This window comes from Carassius auratus, unplaced genomic scaffold (assembly GCF_003368295.1).
Source record: "Carassius auratus strain Wakin unplaced genomic scaffold, ASM336829v1 scaf_tig00217153, whole genome shotgun sequence".
NCBI lineage: Eukaryota > Metazoa > Chordata > Actinopteri > Cypriniformes > Cyprinidae > Carassius > Carassius auratus.
Genome location: NW_020528919.1, coordinates 1 through 15,000, shown reverse-complemented (window position 1 = coordinate 15,000; position 15,000 = coordinate 1). Strand labels below are relative to the sequence as shown.

General features: G+C 35.6%; 1 protein-coding gene across 1 annotated transcript in view; it reads right to left on the bottom strand.

Annotated features, from left to right (window-relative positions):
• Nucleotides 1-13,635, bottom strand: part of LOC113100065 (cytohesin-1-like) — a gene marked incomplete at its 3' end in the record, with an annotated part of 36,106 nt that extends 22,471 nt beyond the window's left edge. The window contains exon 1 of the mRNA XM_026264932.1: nt 13,420-13,635. Within this exon, the coding sequence (XP_026120717.1) occupies nt 13,420-13,498 (79 nt within the window). The remainder of the gene's footprint in view (nt 1-13,419) is intronic.
• Nucleotides 13,636-15,000: the final 1,365 nt, after the last annotated feature.

Genomic DNA, 15,000 nt, shown 5'->3' with positions numbered 1-15,000 from the left:
GTTTCACAACAAAATTCTCTTCAATGGAATTGCTATTACACTTTTGGCAGCACAAGCTTTTCTCATCTAACCTGGGAAAATGTTCATAATTAATTATTTGATGTGCATTATAATAATGCACCATAACTTGTCACAGTTTCAATATTTATTGATGGTGACACTGAAATGGCCCTTGCCAGCAATGTAGTCTAGCACTAACAGCTGCACAAGATCTGCCCCTTAGCATCCTCTCACCTCCCCTTCCACAGCAATAAAGTGTCTCCGAATGTTTCCCTGCAGCGACTCCTCTACTGTCACCTTCATATGCACTGTGAGAGGAAGTTGTCAAAAACAAATCACGTCCTCTACTCCTAATGAGCACACACATTCACTGTGCCACAAAACTGACACACACAGTAACATGAGTCACATGATCATAAGGCACAAAAGTCCATTACACTTTCTTTAACCTCAAATGAAGGCAAACCCAACCAGAAAACAAACCAAACAAGTACGGTTCTCAAGATGAAACAAGACGCAAGACATTGAAAGACCTTGAAATTATTATAATGTATATTATATACCATGCAAGGCTATTCGAGTCACAAATAAGATTTGAATTCTACATTAGAGAGAATATTCCACTAAAATTTGATCCTAGCTTCACTAATACAGCTGTGTGAACAAACAGTTTCATATTGAACCATATTTTATGATTTGTTAAGGCTTTGCAATCTCCGAGCATTCAGTGCAGCATGAATAAATTATGTTTACTGTTACACGATTATTGCTTTGCTGTTTGTTGATTATGCTTACGTTGGTTGTTTCCATTGTTATTAGTTAGTCATCTTTTTACTGCAGATGACAGTTTGTTGACTGTCACTATTATTAAGGTCCACGTGCATCAGTATAAGGCTATTGCACATTTTATCACTGCACTGCAAGATGTTTTCTTCTTCAGAAGCAGAGATTGCAGAATCCGCATTGCATTATCTATGTGTGAATGAAAATTTGACAATGTACTGAACAATAAACTTTAGCTGCCCAGAATTGATTAGCTGAGAGAAAGAAATTTGTGCATTTAGTGAATGATGAATTCCAAATTGGCTAAACAAAGAATCATTTAATTTTAACTGAATGCATCATGTTGCTTTCATATTTTTTTTCTTTTCTTTTTTCAACATTTATACAGAGTTTAACAAAACTGTATAAAACATTGTATTACGCAATAAGTTAAGCAGTATCATATTTATTCCACCAGAAGGCGCTACAATTAAACTTAACATCGTTAGCAAACATCTAATGTGGTTCTAATCTTAACCCAAAGAGTAGAATGGCTGCATACAAGACCTAAATTGCATCTGTTTACCACAGTTAAAAGCACTGAAATATAAAAGTACACACAGTAAATCTGGTGCTGGATTAGAAAATAATGAACATATAATTTTTGTAATAGCTAAATTCTTTATAATAATCTCTATCAAGGCTTGATTATCTTTTATTAAAGCTATTTTGGTAGAAAAGCATTGGAGTGATAAAGTCGGAAGAGAGAGCTGTTCATTCAAAACCTAATCCAGAATAGAAATGTAATGTTCTTCCCTCCCTCTCTGCACTGCATGAGCAGGAAAACAGGGCAAGAAAACATTGCCAAACAAAAATAACACAATAACTGACCCTGAGGTAATATTAGTGCTCGTGCTATGTAATTTTTCAAAGGCCTCACATTTCCAGCAAATTCGGTACATTCTCTTTTTCTCTGTAATTTTCTGTCACCTCATGTACTTTCCTGGGCTCTCCTCCTTCATGTCTCACAGAAATGGCACATGGCTGCTACTGAAAGTCACTGCAGAAGGAGACGGGTAAAACACATGAAAACATTTCCAGGTTATATTTCATCCCAAAGTCAGAGAGAAATAATGAAACATAGGAACATACTAGTTACAATTGTGAATAATGAATTAGCATGGAATTCTTAAGTTATAAAGGATAACATATAAGCGAGGATAAAAACCATCCTGTGCATAAAAAAAATATTTTAAGAATGTGGATGATGTTTAAACAGCGACTTTATTTTAATAAAAAATAAATATTTTATTTTTTATTTTACATTTTATTTTAAAGCAAGAGAATACATATACATATATCTATCTATCTATCTATCTATCTATATATATATATATATATATATATCTATATCTATCTATCTATCTATCTATCTATATATATATATATATATATATATATATATATATATATATATATATACACACACACACATACATATATATATGCACATACACACATATATATATATATATATATATATATATATATATATATATATATATATATATATATATATATACATACATATATATACATACATATAAGAGAATACATATACATACATATATCTATATATATATATATATATAGTATTTTATTATGCATAATATAATAATTTGTAATACTACTAAATGTTACAATAATCCCATTTTAAGGAATGGGAATCTTCTTACAATTGTTAATTTCTATCCATGTTTTTTTTTTATATAGTATACATAATATAACACTTTTTTATAAATGTATAACTATTTGACCCTATTGTGACCCTATTTTTTTATACTTAAAAGTAGAAGCATTCTTAAACTATTTTTTATTTATTACATTTTACATGTAAATCAGCCCCAAAACAAAACAAATTCTGAAACATTCTCCTTGCCCCCTATTGGTCAATCAAACAGCTAGCCCCGCCCCAAATCCACACATGTTGTTGTGTGGCCTGGTTCAGTCAGACTAACATACCAATATAAGTTAAAATGTGTTTGTTGTTTGATCTGTGTACATGAGCAAAAAAAAGAAGAAAAAAAAAGAACGCTGCCTTTGAAGAGAAAGTATGTGTTATCTGAACTCTGATGTAGGACCCCTGCTCTCTGAAACTGCAGGAAACACATCTGAGCAGGAGAACAGACTAGGGAAGTGAAATGAGGTGAGACTCCTTGGGGAGATGCAGTGCCTTTACTTGACGCTGCTTTACCCAGCAGACACAGCTACAACACGGACAAGACTCCTCTGATTTACTATGCTGATTCTGTATTCCGATTGGGTGTGTGTGTGTGTGTGTGTGTGTGTGTGTGTGCAGCAGAAGCCAGTTCTAGCACACAGAGTCTTCTGTTTAACGCGAAGCAGATGCGAGACTTCATCACAATCCGTGAATACATTTAAATATCATTTCCACCTTACAACCTTAACACTAAACTCACCCCGGCTAACTCTGAAGTCCCATTACTTAATGCCAAACAGATCTCAGTGCTGTATATTAATGAAAATATTAATTGACAACATCTGCAAAATTGAAATAGGATAGGACAATATTATCAGCCAAAGCAGGACTGAAACACTGAATAGCTCTTGAACATTAACCAGTTATAAAAATTGATTGATCACAACGTTCTAGTAATTAGAAAATACATATAGTAATAGATATGACATAAATCTACTGACATTATTGCCTAAATAAACAATATTTATAATTATTCTAGTCTGTCTATTAATAACGGGGCATTTTTTTTAATGATTATTTATTCTGGTTTACAAAGTTTCGCCAGTAGGTGAAAGGTGTGAAATTTACGAATGAGTCAACGAATCCTTCATTGAAGCATTTCATTTATGATTCATTCGGGAACAAAACAAGTGAACTTGGCTTCATCAGGGAGTCAGTGAATCACTAAAAACACACTTTGACCTTCAAAATAAACTCCAATGCTACTCAACCCAACAGAACCACTAAATTCGGCAATTAATTAATTAATTAATCCATTTAAAGAAAGAAAAATCCTCTCCAAATACATAATAATTAACCATGATTTAGAAATAGACAGAAGAAGACAGTCAAAATGCCCTTCATACTTGGAGATGACGACAATACAACTGCAATTTTGTGTTAGCCATTCACAATGTTAGGTGTTGAACATGGTTAATTCTGAACTGACTCACTTTATCTTTTCATCTAGATTTGATTTATTATCTATGTTGTTGTTGTTTTCTATTGTTTCTTATTATATATACACATTAATGCTTTGGCAACATTGTGTTACACAGTCTAATGCTAATAAAGCTTAAATGAATTTGAAACTTGAATCTTTCACAGAACTGATTCATTCCAAAACACTGATTTATTCAAAAGTTTGGGGTCTGTAAGATTTTTTTTTTTTTATGTTGTGTGTATCTGTGTGTAAGGCAAACATACATATATAACAGAATTATATAACATATTTAAAAATGCATTTCATTTTAACATCCATTATGCTGCGTCCTTTCTCAGACGGCTGCCTTTAAATTACTAAGCACCAGGTTCGAGCAAATAACTTAAGCTTTTATCTTTTAAAGGCTCGATTTAAATGCCAAATGAGACAGCCGTCTAAGTATCTTATTAAAGCTGAACAGCATTTAAACTTTTGTGGTCAGTTCACATATTTGCAGCTCAAGGCATCAAGATGCCATAGCTACTCATAAAATCAGATCTGCCCTTTATTGCAGATGTTACTACACAGTTACTACAAGTATACTACAAGTGTTGCTAAGGCTGTTGTTGTAGAAAAAAGGTCATTCCATCCACTATGGAGGGGTCAGGAGATATTTATATTGTGAGTGATACAGAAGTGGATTTTAAAATTCATTCACACAGTACTGTTTCAATGATGTTTGCCATTAGCATGCCACCAAGCTAATGGTGTGTTCCTTTAAAAGGCATAAAAATACATATTCTACAGTAAGATTCAACTATTTTATGGATAATTTTTCATACGGTTGTCTTTTTTTTTAAGTCACAATGAAACCGAAGCAGTGCCAGATATGGTCGGAAAAATCTGATATTCATCACCAGAGAGAATCTGTCATTTCCCCAGGAGATCTATAGTAGGTATGACATTTTAAACAAAACAAATGTTAAAAAATGTAGGACTGAGCCAATCACAATCAGATCAATGACATGTATTTAGAAATTTTCATTTCACGCTGACTTTAAGAATGAAATTAATATAATTTCTCTTGCTTCATCTTCCATTTTGGATGGGTTTTCACTTGGCTTGTTGCAATGCATTAAAGGATTGCATTCTCAGAGAAGGATATGCAACTTGAAACGCAAACTACATGCTATAAAGAAGATATCACTACCTTTAACACTGCCTTAAATTGGCAGCTGACTACGTTTTGGAACAGCAGGATTTTTCCTCCACTCAGAAAGCTAAGGTTAAAGTTTCTGTACCTAACTAACTACAATCAAGAATAGATTACAGGGCTGAAAGGATTGGTATATATTTTAAGAATGAATTAGCAGTGTTGTCGCCAAGTGGATGGAGTTCAAGGCATTTGAAGACCAGGTGGAGACAGCCCAAAATAAACAGTTAACATGCAATCTCACCACTCACTCTCTCTCTCTCACTCTCTCTGCATGTCTCTCTGATTCCCTCAATCTTTCTCTCACTTTTATTTCCCAGAACACACTGCGCTGTGTAAAAGACACTCGTTAGCACTGCACACCTGTTCCAAAGCCGTCAGAAAAAGAGAACAGGTGAGGTGGTGTGGCAGAGGGCAAGGCAATGATAATTTGCATCAAAAGATAATATGTGATGTTTAAAAAGATAGACATGATCCTAATCTCTGTATTTAATGATTTATACAGATACATCTAATAATAATGTTCTTCAATCATCACACAGAGCATAGCAGAAGCATCAGATCTCTCACTCTTAACCATTTAAACACTATCATTCTGCGACACAAGCAACTGAGAACAAACTTAATCATGGGTAGTATCTAAGCTGTCCGTATGTGTGGAGTCATGTGACGACGGAGGTCAGTGCGGACATTTGCATCACAAGGGCCTGGTGGGCTGTTCTGTTTTCAGCACAGAATTAAAAGTCAGAGCAAACACAACAGCTGCACGATTAAATAAGAAACCTGTTGAAATAGCCCTCTCAAAGACGGCAGCTGAATTATGCTAATGCTCTCCATGTCATGGTGAACGATTCAGAGCAAAACCATTTCCATGGACACAGTAAAGAAATAACAGAAGAATACATTTTGCTGAACAATTAGAGCCATGCTGAGTGTGCCAAGAGTATGAAACTGAAGGAAGAGAATCAAATATAATATCACAGAAAGACAGGTATTATTATTAATATTATTCAAATTTAAAAGATCCCTTTTCCTTTTTAAATATAACGTTCAAAAGTTCACAGTTCAAAAGATAACATTTATTTGAAATAGACATCTTTTGATAAGTCTTATAAATGTTTTTAATGTCACTTTTGATCAATGTGACATTTTCTTTAAATGTTCCGATTATGAGTCATTACAGTTTGAGATGACATTTTATAAAAAAGAAAAACTATCTGGGGGTTTTAAACAAAAGTGCATAAGGGGAAAATCAAGAGCAAAGGAACAAAATTAATTTAACATAAGGACAGTGACACACTAGATGCACACATACGGATCAACAGAAGTGGGCAGGTTAAATGAACATTAGTCTCAGTCTCAGACGTCACGCCCATGGACCGTTGACTGGAAACACTTTAGGAGTGTCGAAGTCGTCATCAGATTGGTTGAATTCTACAGGATTTCCACGAGTTCTTTAACGCTCCACCTGGAAACAAAGATACTGGGGCGACAAACCCCCTCACGAAACAAGAAAGCCGCCATGTTTACAACTGTGACGACAAGCGCTTATCAGGATCAAGTAAAAATGCTGGCTTTTCTAAAGTATGTGAAATATTTTAAATTCACAGCATAGAATCTTTCAAATATTCCTGAGAGTTTTACACACCGGTCTGTTATTGTGGTGACATTTCCATGCCTCGAAACGTGATGAGGAACAAAACGAACTGTGATTGGTTGTTTGACATGTCGGTCAAACGGCCTTATGGGCGGGACTTGGCCAATGAAAGCTGCCATTAATTCCCGAAGGTGAGTGAACATTAACCTGCCCATCTGTAAAGAACTGAGATTTAGATTTAAGAAGTTACAGCACTTGTGATACTATGCCAATAAATCCTCCTGATCCTCCGCGGGAGTCTGAGGTGACAGCAGGAGTAATACATCTGTGACAGGATGATCTCCCATATCTAATAAAACAGTCATTCTGAATAGTTTGTGTCAAGATTTTGCTACATTTATACTGTATATAAAATGTAAGAGGAGGTATTCTTCCTCATTTCAAACATACTGTAGAACCAGTCATGGCAGTGCTCGGTATGTTGATGGCCTGTTCCAATAAAGTCCAAATCTGGAGCAGAGCAGAGCAAAGCGTCAGACAGTAACAGAAAGCCCAGAGGCTGCCTCTGTGTTTATGATGTCATTACTCACTGCTTTGACAGCTGCAGCTCCAGAACCCAACAAGTCCACATATTAAAATGCACAATGGTCCTAGGGCCAATATGGCAGGGGTGCTCCATAAGGTCAAAGAGAGATTTGGCTTAAACAAATAATTCACCCAAAAATGAAAATGATGTCATTATTTACTCACCTGTGAGTACATGAGTTTCTTTATTCTGTAAAACACAACAGGTGAAGTTCTGAATAATATCCTGGCCGCTCTTTTGAAGACTTTTCAATATAGTGAAAGTGATGCATTGGGAGTCTCAAGCTCCAAAAATGGTGTTATCATACGTCCATATGAACCGTGCAATTTTAGTTTTCTGAAGCAATAAGATAAAGTAGCTTGCTTTTGTATCAAAACCAAAACAAAAGTGTGCTCAAATCAACAAAGAAGTAAATATTTGAAGGTCGAGTTTATTTGTGGGATGATTTTCAATGGCACAAATAAAAACATAAAAAACAATTAAAATAATAACATTTTCTGATACAGCCAGATATTTCAAACCGGACATGTCTATAATCTATTTTTCGCTGATTGCCTTGCGAGTTTAAAATTTTCAGCTAGCTCAAAAGAGTTCAAAAAGCTCCAAAATTAAATTAAACATTTGTGCCATTCCTAACATGACGACTATATATTGAAAACAATTACTGAGTTGATGAATCACCCAAGAGCTACAAATACAAACTGCTATTTGTATGAATTCTTGAAAAGTGTTGAAAATCACTCAACTCAAGTCCAATTCCAGTCTGCTGTCATATAAAGCAGCTGCTTGTGTAGGCTGTAGGCAGCGAAGCAGCTCATTAGGTTTTGGAAAAGAGCTAGAAAGAGAGATGAGATTTGAGATTTAAATAAGATTTGTTTTGTCCTTCACTGTTTATCATCATCACAGACGGTGACTCCCTCAGAAGAACTGGTGGGCCACCACACCGGCATCATGGGAGATCCATGAGTGGGCAGCACTGACTTGCCTCCAGCATAATAATATGGGCTCACAGTCCAAAAATGAGTCACTTCACTCATATCACACCTCTCTCCGCTCACACACTCATTCTCCTCTTCATAACCCCTTTACGCTATAGTCACTTTTTCTCCCTTTTCTTTTTTTTTTTAACAAGCATACATATTCTCATTCCAACTTTCTAGAACTATCTAACAGAGATGCGCCTGGAAGGTTATTTCAAGAGGTCATTTCATACTTTTTTCCCTTTTTTAGTGTTAGTCACACAATTTCAGTCACATTTTCCATGACTATTCTTCATGACCAAAGGATTTTTTTTCTGTTGTTGATTATAAGTGGCAGCTACAATAAGTTTAAAAAAACCTTTCAGATCAAATAATTCAACTCTGTCCCGTGTGTGTTTGTGTCTGAAAAAAAAAAAGGTTTTACAAATATGCATGAATAGGATGCATTACGCAAACCAGCAGGTTAACTAAGAAAAAGTATTTTTGTTTGTGTACAGGAAATCAGCTCTTCTAAGGTATACTTCATTAAGAAACTAAAATTGTACAGCACAAACATTAAATCTCTAAACCTCTTTAAAACTTCTTAGTTAGCCACATATGAATTTGGATGTGGTGATAAAACACTGCTCATTCAGAGAACGATTGATTAACTTACTGACTCATCAAGATTAGAATTTGAAATGAGTGAGTCGCCCATGACGTCTGAATCACAGTGTGCGTGGATAAAAGTATATGAGAGATGAAACTCTCATTAATGCACTCTATTGTACACAAGAACAGTGGTTAACAAAATCCTGCTCCATTCTCGCATTTCCATGTTCACACTTCCTGAGCCACAGCCTTCTTCCCATCCTTCTTTCTGACTTGGCTTTTCCTGAACTTTAAGTAAAGGTACACTCACTAAAGCTTTTTTTAAGAGCCTGATTTCTCAGTATACACACAGATAGACTCTCACACAAGCACTTTCGCAGTAAAAAGCTTTGGGTACATTTAATGGGCCTGTCAATTGCACCTTGCTCCTGTGGAAGAAAAAAATACAGATGTGTTCCAAGAATCAGCTAGTCAGTTTAGTCACATTAGTTCAGTTTTTTTAACTAATGATAAAACACAATAGTAGTTTAAATTATGTTAAGCTTTTCGTTAAGATAATGATCAGCCAAGAGTGAAATGTCTAATGAAATAGGTCCTTCTATTATTATTATTGTGATCACAAGCTATAGTCGAACTTATTCATTATGTCTGCTTCACAGTATAATCTTACTCTGACACTCCTCTCGGAGCAGTTTACAAAATGTTTCATGGAAAACACAATTTTTGTACATGTTATGAATTCTAAAAGGCTACATAAATAAAATCAAACTGAACTGAGTGACAGCCTGTGCTGAACAGGAGAGAAGCTTGACACACATATTTGTCTTTTTGATTCTCAAGTGTCACTGTGGGAACAGCCCTTAACATACTCAAAGTAAATGACTTCCTTTTTCACTGGATTGAAAAACACTGGAGTTGGCCAAATTCTGGAGAAATTAAAGAGCATGCAAAAGGATGCATTGCATTTTCTGTCCATTTTTGAACAAAAAAAAGTTATTTGACAATGACAAATGACTTGCTTAAATGGAATCACATCATGCATATGTTTTTTTTTTCAAAGAAAACAAAGTCATGGTTTCTCTATGACATACTCTTAATTCATGTGCCTTACCCAAATTAATCAAGTACATTCTTTCAAATGTAGAACAAAGAAACGAGGGCATAGCTTCAGTGAATATATATTATATTTAGCACATTTCAATATGCAATATATAAGAAGTTAACATTGAGTAATTTAGATTTTATGAACAATATTGGTCAAATACAGCTTGGTAAGGCAAATAACAACCAATGTGTATGAACAGCACAGAGTAACAATATTTTGTTGCTGAATGAATCAGTGTTTTTGAATGATTTGGTTGAGTGATGATTCATTGGCTCACTTAAAAAAAACACTTACTTGCATAACTATGTAATCTGCAGAAAGTAGCTGAAAAATCAAACCACTAATACACAGACTGACAGACTGTCTGGATCATGCAAACTTGGCCATGCGGACTGATATGAACAGTAAAAAATCTCAATGCTCAAATCACTCTTGGAACACTACTGGAGTCACATCATAGTTTCAGTGTAAATAATAAAATAAATACCTTACAAGTGATGATCAGTTGATATTATTCTGATGAGAGTGATCTAAAATCAGGACAAGTGTCTTTATAGTGTCCAACATCTGCTATGTTGTGTGTATGTGTCTGTGCATAGAGTTTCAACAAAGATCTGAACAATTTCTTAATCTAAACCTAAACATTTTCAATATGAACATTTACCAGAACTTTTCAAATGATGCAAAACGACCAACAAATCTGAGCTATATCTAGAAGTTATTTTACAGCTGTATATTCTGTTCGCATCAGTGATAACTGTAACTATAAATATAATTCTTTGAGAACAGAGAAGTAAGTCTACACCATAACTAATAATACTGACACGGCGGAACAATATTGTTTGAAATCACTTTTACAACAGTTTCAGCTGATGTATGATAAAAACATTGAGCCAATCAGAATCCATCTGACAAGCATTTAAAGTGACAACATTACAATAAACATGTTATCATATATTAGTGCGGACACTAATAGTTATATTGTTGTTGGTGTGCCTTGGGGTACACCAGCCTATCCAAACAGACATTTTCTTGTCTATCCTATTCTTGAAACAAAAAAAAAAACCTTGCTACGGGTTCTGTGCTAGACCAACTGAGACTTGTCATGGCACTTGTATACTGTTGTTGTTCTCTTGTTGGTCTGATTGCTTCTATTGTTCTCATTTGTAAGTTGCTTTGGATAAAAGCGTCTGCTAAATGGTTAAATGTAATTTGAATGTTTACTTTATGGCACCAATAGCCTCATTTGTAACTATCTATCGTAGGAGAAACATATGAGACAAAGTTGATACTTGCAGGAAACATAAGTGAGAACTCTATTAAGCATCTTGAGCAATGAACCACTACCAATTAAGTCTATCCAAACAGGCATTTGTGTTTTCAAATCTGCATCTTTTGAAGGCCATTAGGGGATTTTGTCATTGAATTCTGACAGATGGGCAAGAAGAAAACGGAGAAAATCCATCCAACATAAAAAGTCACTGATCTACACCCCTCACTGATTTTTTCTTACGATGTCAAAAGCAAAATTAACCCAGAATAGGATCTTCACCAGTCCCAGCCCTTCATCTGCCTCTCTCTCACAGTTCCTCCTCTCCTCTAGTGACTGTCTCAGCAGCTCTAACACTTAATTCACACAAAACCTCACTGATGAGCAACAAACACACATAAACCCACAGAGCGCGCTAAAACCAACAAATAAACAGAAGCATGCAAGACTCAGCACATAAAGAACAGTACAGGCGAAGTCCACAGTGAAACCTGATCTTATTACTATAGATATACAGTATATATATTTAGAGAGAGAGAGAGAGAGAGGACATGACTGAAGGTCAGTTGGCAACAGGTGGACATATGGTGACACTATTATTAGTGTTCCAACAGTAATTATATCAAAACCTTCTTTCTAACAGCCCAGCAACTTTCTATCAACAAAACAAATGATTTGTCTCACATTGCATGACCATGACGGCAGCTCCGTTTCTCATCCATCACTTCTATGATCCAGCCAGGAACACTGTTTATCACCACGGCAACAACACTAGATTGATAACATGCAGCTGCACGTGACTTTACTCCGATCTCAAATGATTACAGTATTATGGGTGCATCAAAGGGGTCCATGAAATGGAAATAAAAATGTTTTGTGAGATTCAACTCCTCCCAAGGTTATAATATGATTTTTTATTATTTCAAATCATGACGATTTTCCTCTACACACCCTTTAAACATTCATATGTACTGTAAATCGAGTAGGTGTGCTCTTAAAAACTCATCTCTATTGTTCAATCACAAGACTGATCCTACTGTGGCACACTTATTTGAAACATCAAATTGTTGGATAAACATGGCTGAAGTTTATCTTTGGAATGTTTTCTTAAGTATGCGCAAACTGGCTGCTGGTTATTTCAACTCTCTTGAAATCTAAGGCAGTGCCTTGGAGGGAATGCCAGAAAATACATGTATTTATCATCTTTAATTGTTTTTGGAATAAACATCAAGCCAGTATATACTGCTATTAAGATGTCAAGTGTATCAATTAGTGTTTTAATGAGAATGTTAATATATTGTTTGAAGAGTGGATACGTAGTGGTGAAGTTCACCAGTCGCAGCAGTGGGGTTTCTGAAAGACTTTATGTCACTCAAAACGGAGTTTGTTTGTTTTGTTTCGTTTTTTTTGGCATTTTTGCCTTTATTACAAGAGGACAGACGACAACTGACAGGAAGTGAAGTGGGAGGGAGAGGGGCGGGATCAGGAGATGTCCTTGAGTCAGGGTTCGAATTCGGGATGCCCGTAGCATAACGCCACTGGTTATGATGGCACTCTGCATGAAGGCTATCAGCAAGTGTGTTTGACAAAGAATGAAAAGTTATAAAATATTTGAAGAGTTCAAATGCAAAAGTACTATTTCAAATGTTCTGTCTGTGTTCGGTTATTTCACTTTAAATGGCAATGAAAAGAATCTATTCATTGCTATTTAAAGTGAAATTACTAAACCTAAACATAGGAGCCTAATAAAGATGCTAATTTCAAAAAGGAAATTTCAAACGGCGCTTAGAGGCTTTTGCATGTAAAACTCTTCATTTAACTTTTTGGTGAAGAAAACTTTATAAGCTAACCTCCTAACCTTCATAATATAAATATCTGAAAATGCATTTCATAATCACTTTAAACAGGCTGAAAAAGTCTCAGATTTCACTGTACAATGACTCTTTAAAGTTGTAAATAAAGCAAAGATTATTGGAATAAATACCATTTCAGTCATTCTAATTCAAAACGTCACATTTAATTCAGTGCGTTACTTGCTGTGAAATTCACTAGCAATTTTTGAATGAAAATTGCTTCAAAGGATATCCTACACCAGTTTTTTTTTTCAGCACATGCACATAATGACAGACCCACCTGCTGGAGGAGCCGGGCAAACTGTGGGACACAAGAACGCCTGGAAGCTCGACGCACAGAGTTCGCTCACCGTCCCCATAATCTCAACCGTCCCCGTCTCACTTGGAATATGAAAGTGCGATTGGGAGAAGTAAGTCCCTGTGAGCGACGAGAGAGAAAACACCAGCTACTTCCCCTTTTGTGCAAAAGTAGAACTTGTTAAAAATGTTGATACTTTATGTAAACTTGTCTTTATCATATATCATTTCGCTGTCTGACAGATTCCAAAGCAAAGAGCTCTGACAGCAGCGCAGGTCCACAACGCTGCTCTCCGCTCCAATGTGCGCTGGTCTAGCAATCACACTCACTGACTTCTCTCCTTGTATTGTCTCTCCTCCTCTCTCTCTCTCTTCGTACTCACTGCCACTTTACCATCCAGAGCTTTCTGTGTCTGTGACACTGATTTCTATTGGAAAGTCTCTGCTGTGGTGCTGAAATAGCTGAATGATTTACAAAGACATAAGCACAAGCTCATCAACACCTCCCATGAACACCTCCCCACTCACTCCCACAAGCACAGAGGGCAGTTTAGTCAGAGCTCAACCATCTCGGGCATCTGAGCCATGCGTGGTTTTGAAGGGCATGTATATGTTTACTCATGGAGAATCACGAGATCATAATCATCTATAAATGTACGCCTGCAGACACGTGTGCATTGTGCTAGGTTGAGACCCTCTGAAACCCACATGCTCCCAGATTGATGCCTTTGCATCATGCATTTTGTATTTGTGTGGTTGTTTAATGGTAATTGCTTGTTCATTGAGGCATTTTAAATACTTTACATAGCAAGAAATGCCTTTCATGATCAAAAATGCAACACAATATCTTGGAAATCTGTAAAAATGTTCTGGCAGGATGCTTTAATTCAATCTGCTTACAGCCCAGTGACGGTTATGTTGAGGGACGGGGTTGACATTCATTCTCAAAAATAAAGGTTCTTTATAATCAATAGTTGCATGAAGAAACTTTAAAGGTTCTTTTAAACGGAAAAGGTGTGTGAGGACAAACGGATCTTTTAAGTTTTCCCTTGAAAGGTTATGTTGGGAACCCAAATTGGTTCATCTATGGAATCACTGTGAAAACTCCCATTTGGAAGCATTACAAACTACCATTTGAACTACAATACAAAAAAATAATAAAAAATACAATATAAATCACCACTTTACGCAATTTATATTTTCATGTGAGTTTTGGTTGAAAATCCCTATATTCTGTAGATAAACATATTCATGCTGAACTTGCAACCTCAACAGAAATGTGGTTGCATGTGCTATGTTTCTAAGAAGTATGTGTGACTTGTGGGTGTAATACTGTTGAACTGAAAGACGGCTGATATCGCTGACTTGTTTCTGGTCATGTATCATGAAACGGGAACAGAACACTACCCTCAAATAATCTCAGCTTGTAAAAAAACAAGAAATGTTTAACTTTTTATGACTGGAGACTACCGTGATTATATGAATGCTGCAGGTCATTTACGAGCTAGGATCTTTTATTTAATCACTAATTTAAAAGGACAGGTCACCGAAAAATTTTTTTTTA